The 23360-nt window shown below is 47.1% G+C and overlaps 1 protein-coding gene across 1 annotated transcript; it reads right to left on the bottom strand.

Annotated features, from left to right (window-relative positions):
* Positions 1-657: 657 nt before the first annotated feature.
* LOC118094566 (receptor activity-modifying protein 1-like) lies at positions 658-16549 on the bottom strand. The gene is made up of 5 exons (XM_088654954.1): positions 16477-16549; positions 13215-13253; positions 8703-8729; positions 5451-5595; positions 658-2521 (listed from the first exon to the last, which is right to left on the bottom strand). Exons 1-5 carry the CDS (start codon positions 16547-16549, stop codon positions 2179-2181), a joined length of 627 nt encoding a protein of 208 aa, XP_088511080.1. The 3' UTR covers positions 658-2178.
* Positions 16550-23360: the final 6811 nt, after the last annotated feature.

Genomic DNA, 23360 nt, shown 5'->3' with positions numbered 1-23360 from the left:
TAGACTATGAATCCCACAGGTCATTCCACCTTACATCTTGCATGATATTCCACATACCATAGGGAAAGAATACTGCTCCTTCTGCAAGGAATATGAGAGGGGGATGTGTTTTATTAAGGGCAAAGGCTGGTGGGGCAAAGTGAGGGGGCTGGCAATTCTTCCATGGCTTGGATTTTAATCAATCACAGATGAATTTGAGGGCTTAAAACACTCACTTCTCCTTTGAAGTGGGAGGTTTTTTGTTTTGTTTTTTTAAAGCAAAATGTGGAAAGACAAACCCTGGGATTTGTTTTGCCTTTAAAAAAAAGGAAAATGTTTCCAAACCCCTCAATAGAAGCCGGGGTGGGAGGATCTGCAAATCGTCATCTGGCTGTGGTGATCAAACTAATTAGGTAACTGGTACAAAATAAAGATTGTGAAATGGATTGCGAGAACTCTCTGAGAATAAAGAAGGGAGTCTGTCTGCCCTCGTCCACTGCTCACGGCGGAAAGTTCCGGCTGTCTTTTTTTGGGGGGGGGGATTTGTCTTAAAAGACTGCAAGTCTAAGCACACACATAGAAGTAAGTGCCTTTGGATAAAGTGGAGTTTCCTTCTGATGGGCAGGAGAAGGGAGACGTTTCGGTTAACAACCGAAGAAGGAATACAAAGATTGTTCAGCAGAGAAACTGCAGCTTTTAATGAAATGCAGATTGGCGCTTGTGCCTAATGAGAAACACTTTACAAAGACAGGCAGGCACTACTGGCAACTTGAAAAGAAACAGTCCAAATGTTATGACCTACAGAGCTTTTTCCCCCCATAATTTTTTTATTAAGTTTTCAAAGATTTAACATACATACTTCAATACATAAAAAATTTATCATTTTCTTTCTTCCCATCTCATTTTCCATTGCGTTTTTATTTTCCCCCCTCTGTGCATAGCTGCCAAGTACCCCGTTTTCCCCGGGAAACCCCGTTTTTACTTACCTTTTCCCGGTGGTCCCCCATATCACTTCGTTTCCCATTTTTCTCCGTTATTTTCTCCTGCCGGCGGCCATTTTTTCTTTCCGATTTGCCCTTCTATGGGCACCAAAAATGGCTGTGCCGGCTTCAAAAGTCGCATCTACGCATGTCTGGAAGCGCATAGACGCGACTTCCGGTGTCGGCGGCGGCCATTTTTGGTGCCCATAGATGGGCGGAGCGACACCGGAAGTTGCGTCGACGCACTTCCTGACATGCGTACAAGTGACTTTCGAAGCCGGCGGCGGCCATTTTTGGTGCCCATAGAAGGGCAAAGCGACACCGGAAGTTATGTTGACGCAACTTCCGGTGTCACACGGCTGCCGGTCCCGGATTCTGCAGTCCGGAACTTGGAAGGTAAACTGCTGTGCAATACCTTCTGTCTTTTACCATAACTTCAATACTGTATTCTCTAATACCTACTGTTGCTCATATTTCAGATCCTGCTTGTGAGTTCATCAAACTGCAATATTTCCTTAGGTAGTCCGAAAAAGGTATTCCGTTCTTCTGGGGCTTTTTGTTAACATTGCTATTGTAGAAAAGCGTCCGTATGGGCTAATGTGTAATTGCAGACAAGCAGAATATGTAATTTCAGAAATAAAATTCAAGGGACGGGGAGTAGCCGTTAATGGACTATGCAGAACTGGCGAAGCAAACAGCAAAAATTAAAAGACCAGCATGACGGGCAGTTTGTGGAAGAATGGAAGCCCTTTTGGGAATCTCTGAAAAATATCATAATCAGATGAAATGGCAAGCAGGATTTGAAACATGAGCAGTAGAAGAAAGATGATAATATTTGAAATGAAAGAATATGTTCAGTACAGTCGCTTAAGCCGCTTAAGAATGCGGCGGACCCGGAATGTTTACTTCCGGGTTCCGCCGCATGCGCAGAAGCATTCTGCGTGCTTCGCGCATGCACTAAAGCGCTGCTCGGGCTGCGTACTTTTCGGGGTGCAAACGGCACCCCAAAATGGATTGAGTACGCAACCCGAGGTACCACTGTATGTGGATGGGATGGGATTCAGAGCAGCAGGTAGGAAAAGGCAGGAAGTCGAAGTTTAAAGAGAAATGTAAAACAAACTTGATAGCTGGAATTTAAAGATTTTAAAGTTTAATAAAAATGTGATGTAAAAAACCAGAATAAAATTCTCCTCTCCTTCACACTTCAGCCCAGTTGCTCTCAGTTGCCCAGAAGTGTTGCCTCCCCCCTCTCAGCATTTAGCAAGACCTCTCCCTTCCTAACTTTTGCCCACCGCAGGGGAGTTTGCAGTACAGTTTCGGGACCCCGTGTCTTCCGGAGGACAAGGGCGATGGAGAGGGGCACCAAACAGACCGGCAGGGAGGTCAAGATGACGACCACTCCAGTCGGTGGATGATGCTCTGCGGTGTCACTGGGTAGGGAGCAGTTGGCGAAGTACTCTGCGTGGATTCTCATGAAGAAGACGTCCAAGGTGGGACTGGCAACCGGACATCCCATCCCTTCAGCCAGCAACCCAGTGCAGAGGACCAGCTCGCTATACATGCTGTAGAGGGACAAAATGGGAAGGTTGTGGTGGATGGAACATTATAGGCTATTTGTCATGGATGCTTTAGCTGAGATTGCTGCATTGCAGGGAGTTGAACTGGGTGACCCTTGGGATCCATTCCAACTCTACGATTCTATGATTCTGGGGCATGTTACTTTTATGGGGCAAAACTTGACTTTTGCAAATTTATTCAGTGAGGGGTCTTAAAAATATGTGTTTGGGTGTGAGGAATTCAAATACAGTACAGTCGTACCTTAGTTTCCAAACAGCTTAGTTCTCGAATGTTTTGGCTCCCGAACACCGCAAACCCAGAAATGACTGTTCCGGTTTGCGAACTATTTTTGGAAGCCAAACGTCCAACAGGGCTTCCGATTGGCTGCAGCAGCTTCCGGCAGCCAATCAGAAGTTGCGCTTTGGTTTCCGAACGTTTTGGAAGTCGAACGGACTTCCAGAATGGATTCCATTCGACTTCCAAGGTGCAACTGTATGCTCTCTCTCTCTCTCTCTCCACATGTCTTTAGTGAGGGGGTCTTAAAAATAGGTTTTTAGGCATGAGGGAATTCAAAACTGCTTTTATTTTTGTGATTGGACAACATCATATTGTAAACCGCCCTGTGATCTTCAGATGAAGTGTGGTATAGAAATTTAATAAATAATAATAATAATAATAACATTTGTTGAAGAAGCACACGAACTGCTTTTGGAAAGCAAAATGTTTGGCAATACTTAATAAATAAATTAATGTTATATAACAGCAAGTACTTGGCAATCATTTGTAATGATTTCTGTGCAATTTTATAAACATTTTACTCACCAACCAAAACTAAATTAGATCAATCTAACCAAAATATCCTTTGAATTCCCAGGTTTTCAAAGTTTTCAAATTCCCATTTATAGAATTTGAAAGCTGACAAATTCAACACACCCTAATAGCACAACCAATGGATGAAGAGCCACTTCTGCCTACAGGAGAGCCAGGATATGTCAGGAACGAGGACCATCAGTGCCATATCCAAAAGTAGCTGAAAAAGAGGTGTGGGGGTACAGACAGGAGAAGCAGGGAGGTCAGAACGAGGCTTACAGGACCATGGACAGATCACTGGGATCCAGAAACCTGGCTTGACAGAATCCTACCTCCAAAGGATGCTCATAACCTTCCAGGCTGTGTATGTGATAAAGGGAAGCCATACTGGGGTAAAGGCGTCTTCTTCTATTTGTCCCCGTGCCAGTTTCAGTTTGTTGGTTAGTTTTTCTAATAAGGCTGTTTCCCATACTATTTGGTACCATTGGTTCATGCTTACTCCTGACAGGTCTCTCCAGTGTCTGGTTATGATGTTTCTGGCTGTTGAGACTAGGTGGGTTATGAGCTCTTTATGATGTGAATGGGCATTATTATCTTGGAAGATGTTTAGTAGGGCCAGTCCTGGGGTGACTTCTAATACTTGCTTAGTTATTTTGCATATTTCTTGTATGGTTGTTGTCCAGAATAGTTGGATTTTGGGGCATTCCCACCGCATGTGGAGGTATGTGCCTGTGGAGGTGCACCCTCTCCAGCATTTTGGTGAGGTTCCTGGGCAAATAAAAAAAAATATGTTGAAAAAAACAAACGAAAAACCTTCCAAGCATGGACTCCCCTTCTCAAGCTCCACCTCCATGTCTGAGGAGTGAAAAATCCTTAAAGGGACAACCCTCATCCCTATAGCATTGTGATAGCTTGCCTTTACTCCCTGCCTAGTGTATTCACTGCACCATCAACAAGAGCAGGAAATATATGGCATGATGGCAACCAATTTCTCAAGGAGGTCAGACTCAGGAGGAGCTGTCTCTCAGACCCTCCAAGTGTCCCTATTTTCCAGGGACGGCCCCAGATTTACAGAAGCCGTCCCAGTTTCTGGCTTGATCCTGGGACGTCCCACTTTCCCTTAGAATTGTTGGGTGATAACGCCAAGGCCTGGTGCCTCCCCCCAGCACAGCGTCACCCGGGATTCATCACTCTGGTCTCCCGTCACACTGATGTGGCCCATATCCAGGGACATGAGCACACGATTAGCGGAGTTCAAAACAGAAGCTCAGCCTTGAGGAGTAACATCTAATTTATTGCAAATTAAATCAGACGTAACAGAACAAAGAAAACACGGCTTCTCTCTCTGTCTTTCTTCCTCAGAGAGAGAGCTGCGAAAACAAAAGCTATACCAGGCATCCCCAAACTTCGGCCCTCCAGATGTTTTGGATTACAATTCCCATCTTCCCCGACCACTGGTCCTGTTAGCCAGGGATCATGGGACTTGTAGGCCAAAACATCTGGAGGGCCGCAGTTTGGGGGTGCCTGAGCTATACGAAGCGGAAACAGCGTGCAGTGGTACCTCGGGTTGAGTACCCAATCCATTCTAGGGTGCGTTTGCAACCCGAAAAGTACTCAACCCGAGCGGTGCTTTAGCGCATGCGCGAAGCGCCGATAGAGAGCTTCTGTGCATGTGCGAATCGCGCAGAACGCTTCTCACATGTGTGCAGCGGAACCCGGAGGTAAACACTTCTGGGTCCTCCGAGTACACAGCTCGAAAGTATGCAACCCGCAGCGTATGCAACCTGAGGTATGACTATATCTCAATTTCCTCTCACAAGACTCCAAAAATCAGTGCTGGAATGTAAACAGACATGTGATCTGTAACAATCCAACAGCACAGGAGGAATGGAATTCTCAACAAGAACGTCCCTATTTTCACTGTATAGATATTGGAGAATATGGTAGGAGTCCCTGTCTGCATTGGAGAAATGTTGGAATGTATGGTCTCTGCCATAGAGGGAACAACACACCAGAATGTAACCCCCACATAAATGGGGGGAGGCCTATGTATAAAATAAATCAAGAAACCAATCCCCCTGAGGTACCAGGAACCAGGTCTGTCTTCCACTCAGGAATCTATACCTGCCAGTTGTTTCCCAGAGGCACCGGCTGCTCTCTGCTGCAGCCATGACGGAGGCATGGAACTTGGGCCAGCAGAGCAGCGCTACCCAGTCATAGTAGGTATCTCCACAGTCACTGGCTTGGCCGTCCTCTTCTTCAAAAGGCCCTAGCCGAGAATGAGAGATCGGAAGGGAATTCTGACTGGGACTGCAGCAAGCATAAAGGCCCTGCCCCATCCCATCATACACCTATATCCAGCTCAGTGTGTGCCCCCGCCCCCTGGTCTCACTGCATCCTGCCAGCAATTCATTTATTAAACATCAGCTACTCTAGAAACATCACTTCTAGTTTCGCCCTGGGAAGGAAGCGTATCAAACATTGCAGGTAACAGAAAGGATGCCTGATTCTGTTGTACCATCTACACCAGGCATCCCCAAACTGCGGCCCTCCAGATGTTTTGGACTACAATTCCCATCATCCCTCACCACTGGTCCTATTAGCTAGGGATCATGGGAGTTGTAGGCCAAAACATCTGGAGGGCCGCAGTTTGGGGATGCTTGATCTACACCGTGTGCAAATGGTGTTGAAGTGGGAGAGGAATCAAATCACATTCCAGCCAGCTTTTTACATTCAACCCAACAGGCAAACGGTGCATGTAACTAGGGTTGTGCATATCTGTTTAATAATAATAATAATAATAATAATAATAATAATAATAATCCTATATAATAATGTCCAAGTTGTCCCTGCGTCCAGTTGTCCCGTGTGTCCCTGGGGTACTGCGCATGTACCCCAGAGACACAGGGATTGGACGGAGGGACAACGGCCAACCGCCGCTCCGCCAACCGCCGTTCCGAAGCCCAGTCTCATGCTGGAGGTGCGCGGCGAGGCGGCGGGGGAAAGAAGCGCTCCCCCCGGCAGCCTTGCCGCGCACCTCCGGCATGGGACTGCGCTTCCTCGGCCGAAGCGGCAGCGGGCGCCGAGAGAAGCCGGCTTTGGCTTGGCGGCGGCGGGAAGAAGAGGAGGAATTCCTCCTCTTTTTCCCACCGCCGCCAAGCCAGTCCCCAAGCCGAAGTGCGGCGCGGTGGGGGCTTTTCGCTGTTTGACTTCCCGGAGTGAAGGGGGAGGCAAACGGCAAAAAGCACCCGCCGCGCTGCACTTCGGCTCTGGGACTGGCTTGGCGGCGGCAGGAAGAAGGGGAGGAATTCCTCCCCTTCTTCCCGCCACCGCCAAGCCAGTCTCCGAGCCAAAGTATGGCGCGGCGGGTTTTTTCGCCGTTCGCCTCCCCCTGGGGGGAAGGCAAACGGCGAAAAGCCCCCACTGCGGACTGGCTTGGCGGTGGCGGGAAGAAGGGGAGGAATTCCTCCCCTTCTTCCCGCCACCGCCAAGCCAGTCCCGGAGCCGAATTGCGGCGTGGCGGGGGCTTTTTGCCGTTTGCCTCCCCCTTAGCTCGGGGAAGGCAAACGGCGAAAAGCCCCCCCCCCCGCGCCGCAATTCGGCTCTGTCCCCCACGCGCTTTAGTTTGGGGAAGCAGGCAGGGAGACGCAACAGCCCGGGAAGCTGCGGGCTGTTGCATCTCCCTGCCTGCTTCCCCGAGCCGTAGCGCATCGGGGGACAGCCGAAGAACGGCGGGCGCTGTTTGCCGGGGTTGACAAACCCCGGCAAGCGGCGCCCACCGATCTTCGTGTGACAGGCAGTGGGGAATGCAGGCAGGCAATAGAGCAAGCGCCTGCCTGCCTTCCCCGCCGCCAGCCCCCGGTGCTTCGTGCAGCGCTGCTGGGTGCCGACCCGGCAGGCCGCTTCCTTGATCTGGCGGCCTGCCGGGTCGGCGCTGATCAGCGCTGCGCGGAGCACCGGATCGAGGAGCCGGCATGCATTCTAGCGCCCGTTTATTTAACGGGCTGAAGACACTAGTAATAATAATAATAATGTATACCCCGCCCAATTGTCTGGGTTTCCCCAGCCACTCTGGGCGGCTTCCAACAAAGATTAAAAATACAACAAATCATCAATCATTAAAAACCTCCCTAAACAGGGCTGCCTTCAGATGTCTTCTAAATGTCAGATAGTTGTTTATCTCTTTGACATCCGCTGGGAGGGCGTTCCACAGGGCGGACACCACTACCGACAAGGCCCTCTGCCTGGTTCCCTATAACTTGGCTTCTCGCAGTGAGGGAACTGCCAGAAGGCCCTCGGAGCTGGATCTCAGTGTTTTTGCTTCCTCCCTGTTTTTCTCCCTTAGTTTCAGTCTTAAATTCGGTTCTTCCCCTTTCCACATCACCTTGCAATCTTATTTCTTCTTTTTTAAAGTCACAATGTGAGCAAATCTCTGCAGGCACTTTCTCCCAATATAACATATTCTTGTAGATTATTTCCCACTAATGTAAGTGCCCTTTTCTGTTTAAAGGTAAAGGGCCCCCTGACCATTAGGTCCAGTCATGACCGACTCTGGGGTTGCGGCGCTCATCCCGCATTATTGCCCGAGGGAGCCGGCGTACAGCTTCCGGGTCATGTGGCCAGCATGACAAAGCCACTTCTGGCGAACTAGAGCAGCGCACGAAAATGCTGTTTACCTTCCCGCTTGGAGCGGTACCTATTTATCTACTTGCACTTTGACATGCTTTCGAACAGCTAGGTTGGCAGGAGCAGGGACCGAGCAACAAGAGCTCACCCCATTGTGGGGATTCGAACCGCCAACCTTCTGATAGGAAAGCCCTAGGCTCTATGGTTTAGACCCCATGAAAATACTTAGGCTAGAATAAATCACAGACACCTAGCAGATAAGTGAAGTTTTTACTTACAGAGTTCCAGTAAACAAGTCTCATCCATTGGCAGTAAAAGTAATGAAAGTAATGAAAAAGAAAGGTGCAAATGTTGAAGGAGAGTTGCATTTCAGTTCACATATTGGTTCAGGATGTATGAAGGATACAGGTTTGTGTTCCTCCCCCATCTCTGCGAAAACACCCTAAGTCAACCTTCACCACCCTGCCCTCTCCCGACAATTTGGACTTCAACTCCCATCAGCCCCCAGCTGGAGTTGTATTCCAAAAGATACGAGGAGGCACAGATTGGTGAAAGCTGAACTAAGCGGTGAATGCAGTGTGTGTCACATGTGAAAACCTCCAACAGAGGTCACCAAATAAAAAGTGAGATATTGGGTAAACAGACCATTTTGGGACGCAGATCTCATGAAAACAGAAGCCCGTGGCTAAAAGAAGAGTGAGGACTTCTGTTTCGCAACAGAGGGGATGGGAGGAGGAGATCACTGCTCACCTTCTTCATCTGGGTACAGGTAGGAGACTGGAAGGAGAAAGGAGATGTTAGTCTAGGAACAGCAGTAGGATGAGTAACAGTGATAGGGCAGGCCTGGGGACTCACGAAGTCAACTATTACCTTCCTCAAGGAAGGTCTATTTAAAGAAGGGGAACCTGCGAAGCCTGCTTCATCTCCCCTGTATCCACAATTTCACCTCCAGCTTTTGGCCCCAGAACTGACACAAACTTAAGAGGAAGACAGATGGAATCAGCCCAGTTGATCCGTAGATCAGATCAAAGCTACATCTTGGCATAGCACTCTTCTCTCCAGCAGAGACCAGCCAAATTCCTCCCCCCCACCCCAGAGGTTCCCAAGCGAGGGATGATGGAGATTATTAAATCTCTGCTGGGGGGGACAAACATCTGGAGGAGGACAAAGGCTCAGACCAGAACCCTGCTTAAGTTCATGAGTGTCTCTCTGAGGATTTTAATACTGGTTTTCCCTCCTGTCACAACTACAAGGAGCCTCTCTACATGTCGAGGATCAGGAATGAGGAAATTTGAGGTGACTAGCAAGCAAGGTATCCAGGCAACCTTAAGTCCCAATGTCTGCATTCAAATGCCGTGTTAAACCGTAGTTAAAAGACAAACCATCCGTTGTATCTGAGTTGAGCACAGTCAGAGTAGACCCATTGAAACTGATGGAGTTGAAGTTAGTCCCGTCTGTGCCATGCAAGGGAGGAAACTAGCCAGAGTCTCAATGTTGTGATGTGTGAACCCAGACCCATGGTTTGTTTCCTACAACCAAGCCATGTCCTTAGTTTACCTCCGTTGGAAGCTGTGCCTGTGCCAGCTTCACACATCACAACAAGCCACACTCTAGCTTGGTTGGGGCTTGTTTCCCCCTCTCCATGGTGAGTTTAAGAGCAGCTGATGTGCAGGAGATGTGCTTCTGCACATTAAGCTATACAGTGGTACCTCGCAAGACGAATTTAATTCGTTCCACGAGTCAATTCGTTTTGTGAAAAATTCGTCTTGCGAATCGCAGTTTCCTATAGGAATGCATTGAAATTTCTTTTTTTTGCCCATAGGAACGCATTAATTAAATTTCAATGCATTCCTATGGGAAACCTCGGTTCGCAAGATGAATTCTTCGCGAAATGAAACCGTCTTGCGAGTCACCATCAGATCGCAAGACACATTCGTCTTGCGAAAAATTCGTCTTGCAGGGCATTCGTCTTGCGAGGTACCACTGTAGTTTATTTTAAACTATTGTTTAACATTGCACACCAAGCCAGTATATCTGGCAATTGGGCATCATCCTGCTTTCAAAAGTAAATCTTTTATTCTGGGCTGCAGTGGTCAATGGACATGAATAAACATACCCCAAGAAGCCAAAAGAGAGAGAGAATAATTCTTTTGAAAGCCATCTATGCCACCAGAACACCCAGGGACAATGAGCTCTGTAGATATACACTGGTGCCTTGGTTTGCAAACAGTCTGGTTTGCATACATTTTTTATTACAAACACGTCAAACTCGAAAGTGCGTGTCCTAGTTTGCAAACTTTTTTTGAATTACGACCCCTTTTTTTTGGATTACGAACATATTTTTTTTGAGGCCCCATTGGCGAAAGCGCGCCTTGGGTTACAACTTGTTTTGGTTTACAAACAGACCTCCGGAACGGATTATGGTTGTAAACCAAGGTACCACTGTATTTCATGTTGCACAATGCAATATTAACTTCTATCTGACCTGGTGTCGTAAAAATTCACCGGTTGACCCTAAGTTTCACTGTTAAAAAAGAGAGAGAAAAAATCCCTGCCTTATCAGCTCCTTCCACATTGTTCCGAGTAATTTTTATAAACATCCATGGTTTCCTCTCAAGCATCTCCTTGTTCAAAAGGGAAAAAGCACCAAACGCCTTCCTTCCCAAGGCAGGGGCTCCTTATTCCTGGTCCAAAAATATTAGGTAGTTCTGGGATCTCTTCCAGTTTGGGGAGGAATGGGGAGGAAAGCACAGATGAAAAGTTCCCCCTTGCCCTAACCTCATGTCCCCATTAAAGAGGGAGGGAATCTGTTACTGTCTTGGGAAGGAGGTTACCACATTTTTTTTCCTGGCAGCATTCGTGTGCCTTTAGCACCGTCACTGCAGGCGCAAATTCTGCAGCTGAAATCTTTCCTCATCAATGTGCGGAGACACCAGAAATTCTGCACCTGCCAAACTACTGCTTGTCATACAATTTGTTTGTCCGTTCTTTCAATTTATTGGCCCACCTTTCTACAATATATTACCCAAAGCAATCAATGTGTAATGTTTCATTATGTCACTCTGTGTGGCTTCCAACCTGGTCAGATGGCCAAGGTACAAATAATAAAATTATGGTGATGATTATTAACAGCAACAATTAAAAATATGTCAGAACACTTTAAAAAATGTTTTTAAAAAAGAGAAAATAGGACAGTGACAGACAGTGGAAAGAGAAGGGGCTAAGTCGGTAGTTCTCAAACATTTTTCTCTGGGCCACCAGACCCTCCAAGTTTCCTTATTTCCCAGGAATGTCCCTAAATTAGAGAAGCTGTCCCGGTTTCTGATTTGATCCCGGAATGTCCCGCGTTTCCTTAGGACAGTGATGGGCAACCTTTTGAGCTTGGTGTGTCAAAATTCACCAAAAAACCGAGCATAATTCGGGTGGTGTGTCACTTCGAGAGAAAAAAAACACAATTTCATGATATTTATAGTTTAAATAACAAAAATGTATAATTGTAATATATAACTATTTAATAAACCAAAAACTATTTAACCAAACCAAACCCCAAACCCCTTATTTATCACAAAGTGTCCAGAATTGTTGAGCTTTATGGGGGAGCTGCTGACCAAAGTTTGGGAGGTTTTTGGGGGGTGCAAAAGTTGCTTTGCTTTTGGGGAGGGATGCCCCAAAGCTGCTGCGCTTTTTGGGGGGGGGAAAGAGAACAGAAATAAATGACGAATAATACCTTCGCTGGAACTAACACACAGCACCGACATAGTCTGCCAAAGCGCCAAAAACCCCAGCACAGAACAGGTTAAAAAATGAATGCTGTTACACCCAATCATCGTCTGCCAAAGTGCCAGAAAAAAACAGCACAGAAAGGGTTAAAAAACCAATCTCTGGCTACCAGGAACAACAACAAAGGGATCCGGGTTTTAACAGCGGAGACAAGCTGTAGCGGATACAAGCTGTAGGAGGAGCGGGAGAACAAATGGGGGGGGGACAACAACAATAGCGTGAATGGGCCGATGGGGTGTGTGCCAGCAGTGAGGGCTCTGCGTGTCATGTCTGACACGGGTGTCATAGGTTCGCCATCACTGCCTTAGGACATCCCTATTTTCATTGGAGAAATGTTGGAGGGTATGGAGTTACCTGACCCCCCCGAGCTGCCTGAAGGCAATCCTGTATAGGGAAGTTTATTTAATGTTTATATAATAATAATAATAATAATAATTTATTATTTATACCCCGCCCATCTGGCTGGGTTTCCCCAGCCACTCTGGGCGGCTTCCAACAGAAATATTAGAATACACTAATTTCTTAAAGATTAAAAGCTTCCCTAAACAGGGCTGCCTTCAGATGTCCTCTAAAAGTCTGGTAGTTATTTTTCTTTCTGACATCTGGTGGGAGGGCGTTCCACAGGGTGGGCACCACTACCGAGAAGGCCCTCTGCCTGGTTCCCTGTAACTTGACTTCTCGCAGCGAGGGAGCCGCCAGAAGGCCCTCTGCACTGGACCTCAGTGTCCGGGCAGAGCAATGGAGGTGGAGACGCTCCTTCAGGTATACTGGACCGAGGCCATTTAGGGCTTTAAAGGTCAGCACCAACACTTTGAATTGTGCTCGGAAACGTACTGGGAGCGTTTAATGTTTTATTATGTTTTCATATATGTTGGAAGCTGCCCTGAGTGGCTGGGGCAACCCATTCAGATGTGTGGGATATAAATAGTAAAATGATCATTATGGAATGGGACGTCCCTATTTTCATCGGAGAAATGTTGGATTCTGGGCCACACTTGCTCGCGCCACAACAATTTTTTTTAAAATCGATAAGAAATACATTGGAAAACAAAACAACTCCCAGCAGTGCTTGATTTATAGCACAGAACACAACTACTTTATCATATGATCGTGAGACATCCAGAAAGTATAAAAGAATGCGGCTCCATAACAACACAAATCATTCCCAGAATATAATACTGATTGTCCTTGAATGTTCCCACCACACTCGCCATCCTCTCCAGCCACACCAGTGTGGCATGCCACCACACCCTTTGAGGACCACTGGGCTACGTGGACGTCCCTAGGGAGGGTCTTCTAAATCTAGGGTGTGGCCTCTGGGAAGACCCTCCCGTGTCCCCATTTCTTAAAGGCTCAGTACCCTCTGGATGAGAAATGTGGAAATGGCGAGGGAAAGACAACTGGGAAAGGGCAGTGGTGTGGATGCTAAGGACAGGTCTGCCCTCCTTGTTCCCAGAGAAGAAATATTTGTTTCTCTCTTACTTTCATCTTCAAAGTCATCATAGGTCAGTGCTGTGTATCCTGAAGGAGAAAAAAAGGAGAGAAAGGTCGGAGAAAGAGAATTGCAGGAGTCCCTTCTGTCTCGGCCCCATCCTAAAGCCAAACCATCCAAGTGTTCCTGTTTTCCAGGGACAGTCCCAGATTTACAGAAGCTGTCCATGTTTCTGATTTGATCCCGGAATGTCCCACTTTTCCTTAGGACGTCCCTGTTTTCATTGGGGAAATGTTGGAGGACATGGAATAGGTCGTCCCCAGGGCTTTTTTTCAGCCGGAACTCAATTCCAGCACCTCTCAAGTGGGTGCCATTGCCGTTCTAGGAGAATGAGGGAGGTGTTCATGGTGAGTTCTGGCACCTCTTTTTCTAGAAAAATAGCACTGTGATCATGCCGGTTCTTAACATGCTGCTTGGTCTACATTGATCCTGGATCCTGATATGCCACAAGGGAGGGAGGGTTTACTTGATATGCGTTAGAAAATCCTCCCCTTGATTAGCCGATTCACATTTTTCCCTTCCCACTAATGGACACACTGGGCGGGATGGGGTGGGGGGTGGGATGCCGAATCACTCTGCGACGAGTTTTTATTTTCAAAATGAAACCAGTTTCTCAAGAAGTGCTTTTCAGGGGCAAGATCTAGGTCAGGGGTCAGCAACCTTTTTCAGCCATGGGCTGATCCACCGTCCCTCAGATCATGTGGTGAGCCAGACTATATTTCGGAGGGGGGAAAATGAACGAATTCCTATGCCCCACAAATAACCCAGAGATGTATTTTAAATAAATGCACACATTCTACTCATGTAAAAACACCAGGCAGGCCCCACGATTAACCCAGAGATGCATTTTAAATAAAAGGACACATTCTACTCATGTAAAATTTCCAGGCAGGCCCCACAAATAACCCGGAGATGCATTTTAAATAGAAGGACACATTCTACTCATGTAAAAACACCAGGCAGGCCCCACAAATAACCCGGAGATGCATTTTAAATAAATGCACACATTCTACTCATGTAAAAACAAGCTGATTCCCAGACCGCCCGCAGGCGAGATAGAAATGGTGATTGGGCCTCCCCCGGCCCGCGGGCCTTAGGTTGCCTACCCCTGATCTCGGTTGTGTGTGGACCATGCAGAGGAGGGGGGGGGAGTGCTGTACTCGGTCCCAGAAGAAATGTGTACAGCAACCTTTCACAGTCCATGTCTACATAGATGGGATTAAGTCTTAAGGCCTTACACAGAGACCTGTTTTTAGCAAATAACCCCAAGGATGTTTTCTGTTCAGTTTGCAGAATGCTAAAAGCTGTCTCCCTCTCAGTTACTCAGTCAGGACCAGGGCCGGCTCTAAGGCAAGGCTGGGTGGCGCAATGCGCCAGGGTGCCGGGGCGCCAGGGGGGTGCCGCGTTGCTGTGCCCGCAGCAGCCGCGCTAGGAATCGGGGCAGGTGGGTGGGTGCCGGAGGGATCTTCGCACCACGGCGCCAGGGCGCCAGATACACTTAAGACGGCCCTGGTCAGGACTGAACTTCCAAAAACATTTCATCCGCGAAATGTTGAAGGGTATGTAAAGCTATCACTATCGCTGCCCCTCACGGTGCAACAGATGGAAGAGGTGAAGGAGGACAGAATCTGGCAGTAGGAAAAGAGAAATCTAACTGGGGCTTCCCCAGACTACCCTTGTCAGTTCAGAATAACCGCTTTGGCTGCTCCTTTTTTTGCATATTGTATGTTTGTGCAGCTGCTGGAAATGGAGAGGGGCTCCCCTGTTTCTCTTCGTTTGGGTTGCTTTGAAGCCAGTTCTAAGCACAGCAGGGAGCTTCCTTGCCCTTCCCTCTGCCCCGCGAGTGACCCCAGGTCCACAACAAAGGTCCCTCAGGCTCACCTGCAAGGGAGTCACCTCCAGGTGTGCACCAACACAGCGTTATTATGCTTCAAGCCAGGATAACTTTGTCGCTTTATTCAAACAACGCAGCTGAGCCCAAGAGTAGGAAATCAAAAGCAACTTTGCTGCCGCCAACTAAAATAATCCAAGCTAAACACCAACAGATGTCAACCCCCCCCCCCCATGAAGTTAAATACAATAGCTTTATAAACCATGAGGTAGAGCTTCTATGGAGAAGCTGGCCTCATGCATTCAGAAGAGGGGGGGGCGGGCTCAGCAAGGAAGGCAAATTTGTTGTAATTTGTTCCAAATGTTTGTTAAACTGGAATCAAAACAAGTCGTTTTGTGGGTTTCCAAATCACACAATTTCTACTGTGTTTTTTTTAATGTACGTTCTTCCAAGAGAAGGAGAACAGCTCCAAAGGATTGCAAATGTCATCGTAATTATTGCAGAGTCCTGGCCAGAAATTTGGTCAGGTTGTGGAAATCAATATGCAGTATAGAGGACCCCCTCCCAAACTGGAAACTAGGGCTTAGCCCCACTGAATTGAATAGGATTTACTTCTGAGTACTTTGCTGACAAAGGTCCGTATAGTTAAAGCTATGGTTTTCCCAGTAGTGATGTATGGAAGTGAGAGCTGGACCATAAAGAAGGCTGATCGCCGAAGAATGGATGCTTTTGAATTATGGTGCTGGAGGAGACTCTTGAGAGTCCCATGGACTGCAAGAAGATCAAACCTATCCATTCTGAAGGAAATCAGCCCTGAGTGCTCACTGGAAGGACAGATCGTGAAGCTGAGGCTCCAATACTTTGGCCACCTCATGGGAAGAGAAGACTCCCTGGAAAAGACCCTGATGCTGGGAAAGATGGAGGGCACAAGGAGAAAGGGACGACAGAGGACGAGATGGTTGGACAGTGTTCTCGAAGACACCAACATGAGTCTGACCAAACTGCGGGAGGCAGTGGAAGACAGGAGTGCCTGGCAGGCACTGGTCCATGGGGTCAGGAAGAGTCGGACACAACTAAACGACTAAACAACAACAACAGCAGGCATGCTTAGGCTTGCATTGTAGCTAAAAATCATAGAGTTTCCAAGCAAATCAGAACGAATGCTCAATAAAAGACTGGATGCATTCTAACATCCATGGGAGTTTTGTGGGAGAAAATCAGGATCAACGCTCAATTACATATACTGGTTGTCTTGATGAGTCCTTGGTCTTTTTTCCATACAATTCAGACAAAACTTAGGGTTGATTCCCCTCCCCCAATTTGCCTAATCTACTGCCAGTATCATGGTATTTTTCAGATCATGTAGCATTGAAAGACAACTATTTATTTTTTTCTAATAGGACGGGAAAGGGGACACTTACCTCTGCAAAAAAGCAAAAGCAGGATAGAATACAGGAGGCAAAGCCAGAGAGGTTGGAGCATTCTCATCACCATCTTGGAGAGAAACTCAGCATTTCTGCTCTCTTACCAAATTGCTCTCTGAGACCCCTATGGCCCACATCGACTTGGGAGTTTGGCTGCGTTTCAGCCCATGAAAGGGCTTGTCACACCCTCCCATGCACACTGGACCAGTTGTTGAAAGAACGAGCCATTCATCATAGATAACTATCAAGCAAGAGGCATGAATATCCTGAGGTTTGATGAACGGGAGATTATAGTTCCATGGGTGAACTGGCTTTGGAGAATTCTAAACATGCTCCAAGCATGGGCGTACCCAGCGAGGGGCAGGGGGCAGCTGCCCCCCCAAGAAGCAAATTTTTTTAAAATGGTTATAAAGTGATGAAACGAAACAAAATTAGGTAGGGCGATAGCGAATAATCAGTTGTTTACCACACTGAAATGGTGTAAAAACCGAGAAGTATCTAGAGCAGGCATGTCAAACCTGCGGCCCTCCAGATGTTTTGGACTACAATTCCCATCTTCCCCAACCACTGGTCCTGCTAGCTAGGGATCATGGGAGTTGTAGGCCAAAACATCTGGAGGGCTGCAGGTTTGACATGCCTGATCTAGAGCCACCTAGTGACTGGTAGAGGAATCCATGTCAGCCAGCCATTGGGATTCAAGGGAGGGAGAGGTCTCTAGCGGGCTCTAGCAGAGAGAAGAGGGAATCTTCTAGAGGGGTCTAGTGAGTTCCACGGCACTAAACTGAGCTACCCGCCGCCAAACTGAGCCGCCCACTATTAGTTTACCTTCTTATTTACATTTAGAAGATATCGAGGCTGCCTAAATGGATATAAGAAACTGGTTCCAAAAAGGTAAGGTAAGTAATTTCTATAGAAAATTAAAATTTTAAGGGTAAATACCTGGCTCAGAAGTACAATGGGAGAGCATTCGACTCCTCTCCCTCCCAGCCCATGATTACCTTAAATTATATCTTTTTAAATTGCATTTCATATTTCCCCTCTTTACTCTCTATTCAATTCTGATAATCACAAAATTATGTTAATTGTAAATCTGTGCTTTCTATAAACTATCAAGCTTCAAATCAGTCCTGACAGTGTTGTTAAATGTTGTTAAATGTCTTTCAAATACTCTGTAAACTTCCAGTCTTTATGAAACATTTGGTCCCGCTGGTTTCAGAATTTCCCAGTTAATTTCGCCAACTCAGCATATTCCACTATCTTTGTCCTGGATCGTCGGTAAGTCTTCTTGTTTCCATCTCTGTGCTAGTAAAACTCTTGCTGCTACAGTTGCATACCTAAACAGTTTGGGGTCTTTCTTGGTCTTATTTCCTCGCCTATTATTCCTAATAGAAATGCTTCTGGTTTCCTAGCAAATGTAAACTTTAACATTTTCTTCAATTCATTATATATCATATCCCAAAAGGTTTTGACTTTATTACAAGTCCATCACAAATGGAAAAAGTTGCCTTCCTTGACTGCATTTCCAGCATTCCTTATTTTTACATTTACAGTGGTACCTCAACTTCCGAAGGTTTCCACCTACGAAGTCAGCAAACCCGAAAGTATTTTCGCTGCGCGTGTGTTCTGCGCCTGCGCAGAAGTGGCGCACGTGGTCTGCACATGCGCAAAGCGCAAAATCGTGCTTCGCGCATGCACAAAATGGACGCTTCGACATCAGAAGGTTTTGACTTACTAAGAGCGCCGCGGAATGGATCGCCTTCATAAGTCGAGCTACCACTGTATACATTTTATAATCTCATTTTTCACAGATTCCAGGGAGATCCTTGCTTCTTTGATGCTGCTGTGCTGAGAAAATGCATAGGCACACTTGTTTTCCGAACAGTGGAAAATTGCATGCGGGGACCAAATGCCAACACAAGGTAAGGCATAATTAAGCGTATTGCGACCTTAAGCACACATAACTCTGTATTGCATTGCGAGTTTCATTTCACTGCCTTTTATTGTGGGATGTAATCCACTGGAGCAGTCAAGTACAACATTACCTGTATTGCTAGAGTGGACATGCAGGGGATGTTGATCCAGCCAATCAAACTTCCTGTTACACCTGGTCTGGAGCATCCTTCCTTTGCATGTGACCAGTAGGTGAGCGTGACCTTCCCAGACCTGGAAAAATAGCCACCTCCCTTCTTTTTCGTCCTGCCTGCTTCCTGCTTCTCCTGGACTGCACTGCTGGCTAAGACTCCCTGAGTTATCTCCCATATGGGGTAAACCCATTTCTATGTATTTGTAACTTTAAGCTAAAGCCTGCCTTCAGGGATCACACTGGGCTCTGCCTGATCGTGAGTCAACTTATTGTTGTTACTTATGAATAAGACTGTTGTGTCTTTATGCTTTTAAGAGGGATTCAAGGGATATTACCAGGACATATCCCAATCTGGACAAGCCAGATTGAATTGTTTATTGTCTTGAGAGATTTTAACAAGTCTGCAGCCAGCTTCCTGCCGTTTTATAGGGGAAAGCACTCTGCTATTGTGAAGAAACTTGCTAGCGTGAGTTAGGAAGGATAAGATTAATCAATATATCCTCTCCTGCTACCTACAGCATTCCCACATTTATTTGTCTGGCCAGTTTAAAATATGGTGCCTCTTTTTGTTGGCTAATCCATACGCTAAGATTTTGCTCTTTAGCAGGGACGTCTTTACCATTGGGCGTAGTGGCGCGGCAAGCCAGGGCGCCAAGCAGTGGAGGGCGCCAGGCGGAGAGTCCGGGGAGAGTCCGGGGAGGGGAGAGCGGGGAGGTAAGCGAGGTGGAGCGGGGGCTTGGTGCCTGCGCACCTCCAGCGCCCGTCGGAGGTGGGAAGGCTCCGGATGCTTTGCCGCAGTCCGGAGCTCTTTCCGCTGGCTCCGCGACACACCACCACCTCCTCGGCTGCGTGGTGTGTGCTTGCATCCCAAGCTCTGCGCATAATAAACCTGGCTCTACCACCGCTCCCCCCGTCCACTCTACCTCGAAAGACCCCTGCACTCGAGGCTACACACTGCAACTGCTGCCCCCAGCGCCCCTCCCTCCTTCCCCTGCTTCTCCACCACCTTGCACGGAGCCTGCCTCCTCCCGCTGCCCCCACCACCTCTGCACACCTTCACACGAGTCGCGTTTCCTTCCCCTGCCCGATCCCCTCCCAGTCACGCTCCCTTCCTCCCCAAGCAAGGACGGCAAGACTGTGGCTGAGTGAGCGTGATTCTCTGCTGCGGCGACGCGGACAGCCCAGCTCGCTTTGCCTGTCCCTGCCCGGACCTACTTCCCGTGCCACCTCCATCACGCCTGGCTGCCTAGCCCCACACCATGATCCCGCCGCGGGAGCCGATGCCCAGCCCCGCAGGAGCAGCACAGGGCAGCAGTGCGAGGGCGGGAGCAGCCTTTTCTAAAAAAAGGTCAACAACTTTGGGGTCCCTCCCCCTTAAAAAAGGTCAACAACTCTGGGAAACCGGGGGGGGGGGCGCTCCAGAGGGATCTTTGCACCACGGCACCGGATATGCTTAAGAGGGCCCTGCTCTCTAGCTAAGAAGCCAACAGCATGCTGAAAATGTATCAGTTACCCCTATGCTCAGGTATATGAAACCAATGAGAAGGAAAACATAGTTTTGAAGCCCGTAAGATAAGACCAATTCTATAAACACTCTGCAAAGCAGGGGGGGGGGAGATATTGGCACGTGGTTTCCCTGTAGCACTATGAGAGATATACAAACTTCAAGAGGGGGGGTGTTGCTTGGCTGCTCTCCAGCAAAAACTCAACATAGCCAACTCCCAGTGCCAAAACAAATGGTGGTTCAAGTTTCTGAAGTGTCAGAGACTATGTGAGAGTTTTCCCTCTTGGGATACGCTTGGAGGATGTGTATGTGGCAATGAGTGATATCGTTGCTCTCACCAGAGGCACATTTTGAAACAATGCGAGTTTGGTAAAGAGCAATTTGTTGTTGTTTCGTCATTTAGTCGTGTCCGACTCTTCGTGACCCCATGGACCATAGCACGCCAGGCACTCCTGTCTTGCACTGCCTCCCGCAGTTTGGTCAAACTCATGTTCGTAGCTTCAAGAACACTGTCCAACCATCTTGTCCTCTGTCGTCCCCTTCTCCTAGTGCCCTCAATCTTTCCCAACATCAGGGACCTTTCCAAGGATTCTTCTCTTCTCATGAGGTGGCTAAAGTATTGGAGCCTCAGCTTCACAATCTGCAATAGTGGTCTTTAAATGCATTGCATTTCAACTGTATTGTAACTTTTGAATAAATCTTGTGGGTTTTTTTTTGAAAAACAAAAACCAATAGTGGTGGTCTTTATAAGAAGGGAATGATTCACCTTACCGCTCTCCCCTTCATTAGGATGGAAAACTGCGTTCTATGTTGTGTATAAGTTCTAAACTACAATCTCTGACCAGAAAGTTCCACTCCCAGGTGCAAATATGTGGAAGCTGTCTCTGGCTTCTACTGGTGAAGAAAAGGTAATTTGAACATGCTAAAGAGCCTGTTCCAAGGGTGAGTCCAACCACAGAAGATCAGTTCTGGAGGCAGTGTAGAGGTAAGGTCTCCAAGTACAGCCATTTCTGGGAATAAGGCAAAGTGGTTATATATACAGTAGTCATTTCCCACAGTATCTATATTTTAGACTTGCTTCTCCTCACCCTCCCTACTCCTGCCTGAAAGATTCTGTGGAACCCAGAAGCTTGCCGCACCGTGAACATGTCTCACTCTGAAAAGTCTGAAGTAGCCCCCTCCCAAGTAACACAAGGTCCTTGCCACTGCCACCACTCCCAGTTCCAACCCGAGGAATTGTGCTGCCTATCAGATAATGGTTAGGCTACACAATTCTAGTCTATTTTCCAGGGACAGTCCCAGAATTACAGAAGCAGTACTGGTTTCTGATTTGATCCCAGAATGTCCCACTCTTCCTTAGGATATCTGTATCTTCATCAGAGAAATGTTGGAGGGTATGGAGTTATGCAACCCGTGAACCAAGGAGATAAGTAACTCTACAACCTTTAGAAGACATCTGAAGGCAGCCCTGTATAAGGAAGGGGTTTTTTAGTGTTCAATGTTTTATTATGTTTTTATAGATGTTGGAAGCTGCCCAGAGTGGCTGGGGCAACCCAGTCAGGTGGGTGGGGTATAAATGATAAAATGATGATGGTGGTGGAACAGGATGTCCCTATTATGCAATAGGACGACCCTATTTTCATCAGAGAAATGTGAAGGAATAACTGAGAACTGCTAACAAAGGAGGAATGAACTGGGAGCTGCCAATAGATATCGGTGGAGAAATCCAGCCATCCAAGCTTTTATCATAGCACCGACGTCTCCACGCCCAAACACAAAACAGCAGGATTGTTCATCCTCTTTCCAATTCGGATTTTATTGTGATTTGTTGTTTATGGAGTAGTGTGTCTTTAAAAACAATAAAAATAAAATAGCATGAGCAGGTATCGTTTACAGATCCGTACAAAACAACCTGGCACTATATTCTATTCTGTTGCTAATCTTCTTCTTTGGCGACCACTCGTAGCCGACTAAGATTGTCTTCCATAAACACGGTTTTAACAATGGGTCCGTAAGTGACTGTGGAGGCCAATTCTGGATCCACACATCCTTCCACAGTGGGGACATTGGTTTCCAGGTGGGAGTTGATCACGGTGTGGATTTGCCAAGCATGCCTTCCTCTTAGCACGTTTCTCCCTTGCGTCCTGAGATCGAGTTTCTTCAAAGCCCATGACACCTTTGGTAAAGGCTGTTCTCCAACTGGAGCACTCGCAGGCCAGTGTTTCCCAGTTGTCAGAGTTTATACTACATTTTTAAAGATTTGCCTTGAGGCAGTCTTTAAACCTCTTTTGTTGACCATCAGCATTACGCTTTCCATTTTCAAGTTCGGAATAGTGTAGTAGATGCTTTGGAAGACGATCATCAGGCATCCGCACAACATGACCAGTCCAATGAAGTTGATGTTGAAGAATCATTGCTTCAACACTGGTGATCTTTGCTTCTTCCAGTACACTGATATTAGTTTGCCTGTCTTCCCAAGTGATGTGTAAAAATTTTCGGAGACACTGTTGATGGAATCTTTTGAGGAGTTGGAGATGGCGTTTATAAGTGGTCCATGTTTCACAAGCATATAGTAAGGCTGGTTGTACAATAGCTTTGTAAACAAGCATTTTGGTTTCCCTGCGAATGTCCTCAAACACGCTGCACTTCAATCGGGAGAAAGCCGCACTCGCAGAGCTCAGGCGATGCTGGATTTTGGCATCAATGTTGGCCCTTGTGGAAAGGTAACTGCCTAGGTAGGAGAAGTGATCAACATTTTCCAACATTACACCACTGAGTTGGATTTGTGGCGCTGCAGAGAGGTTATTTTGTACTTGTTGGTTGCAGTCTGTTGCTAATATTGCAGAGTGCTGGGAGTATGGATGGGTTTGCCTTTTCCAGTCGAAAATCCCTCCTGTAAAACACTCCTCATCTTGTGAATTGCCCTCCTCCTGGCTGAAATTAGGAAGTATCCTGGCCATGGTATGACTTTGTTGAATTGAATTGATTGCTTTGATGGATTTCTTCTTGTTGTTTGCATCACAGGCTGCTGCGTTTGATATTATAGCATTTGCAGTTTTTATTATTACTGTTCCTGCTCAACAATCGCTGTTGGAAAAGTGGAGGTGCAAATATTAAAACAACTCAGCTCCAAAACCGTGTCGCACGCGGAAACCACGTGGGGCGCATTGGCTGGCATGCAGAGGCGTTGCTCTTTTAAACCCTTAATTCTTTCAAAACCATCCTCTCTCTAAATAACGCCTTAAATTGGAGGAGGGGGCGAGAATGTCCGAGTTCTTCCCTATTGAACTGATG

This window comes from Zootoca vivipara, chromosome 12 (genome assembly GCF_965207765.1).
Source record: "Zootoca vivipara chromosome 12, rZooViv2.hap1.1, whole genome shotgun sequence".
Taxonomy (NCBI): Eukaryota; Metazoa; Chordata; class Lepidosauria; order Squamata; family Lacertidae; genus Zootoca; species Zootoca vivipara.
This window is presented reverse-complemented; position numbering and strand designations above follow the sequence as displayed.

Coding starts and splice junctions, on each gene's coding strand:
- LOC118094566 (XM_088654954.1), bottom strand. CDS start 16,549: ATGGTGATGAGAATGCTCCAACCTCTCTGGCTTTGCCTCCTGTATTCT. Junction 13,254..16,476: donor GCTTTTGCTTTTTTGCAGAG/GTAAGTGTCCCC, acceptor TTTCTCCTTCAG/GATACACAGCACTGACCTAT. Junction 8,730..13,214: donor TGATGACTTTGAAGATGAAA/GTAAGAGAGAAA, acceptor TTCTCCTTCCAG/TCTCCTACCTGTACCCAGAT.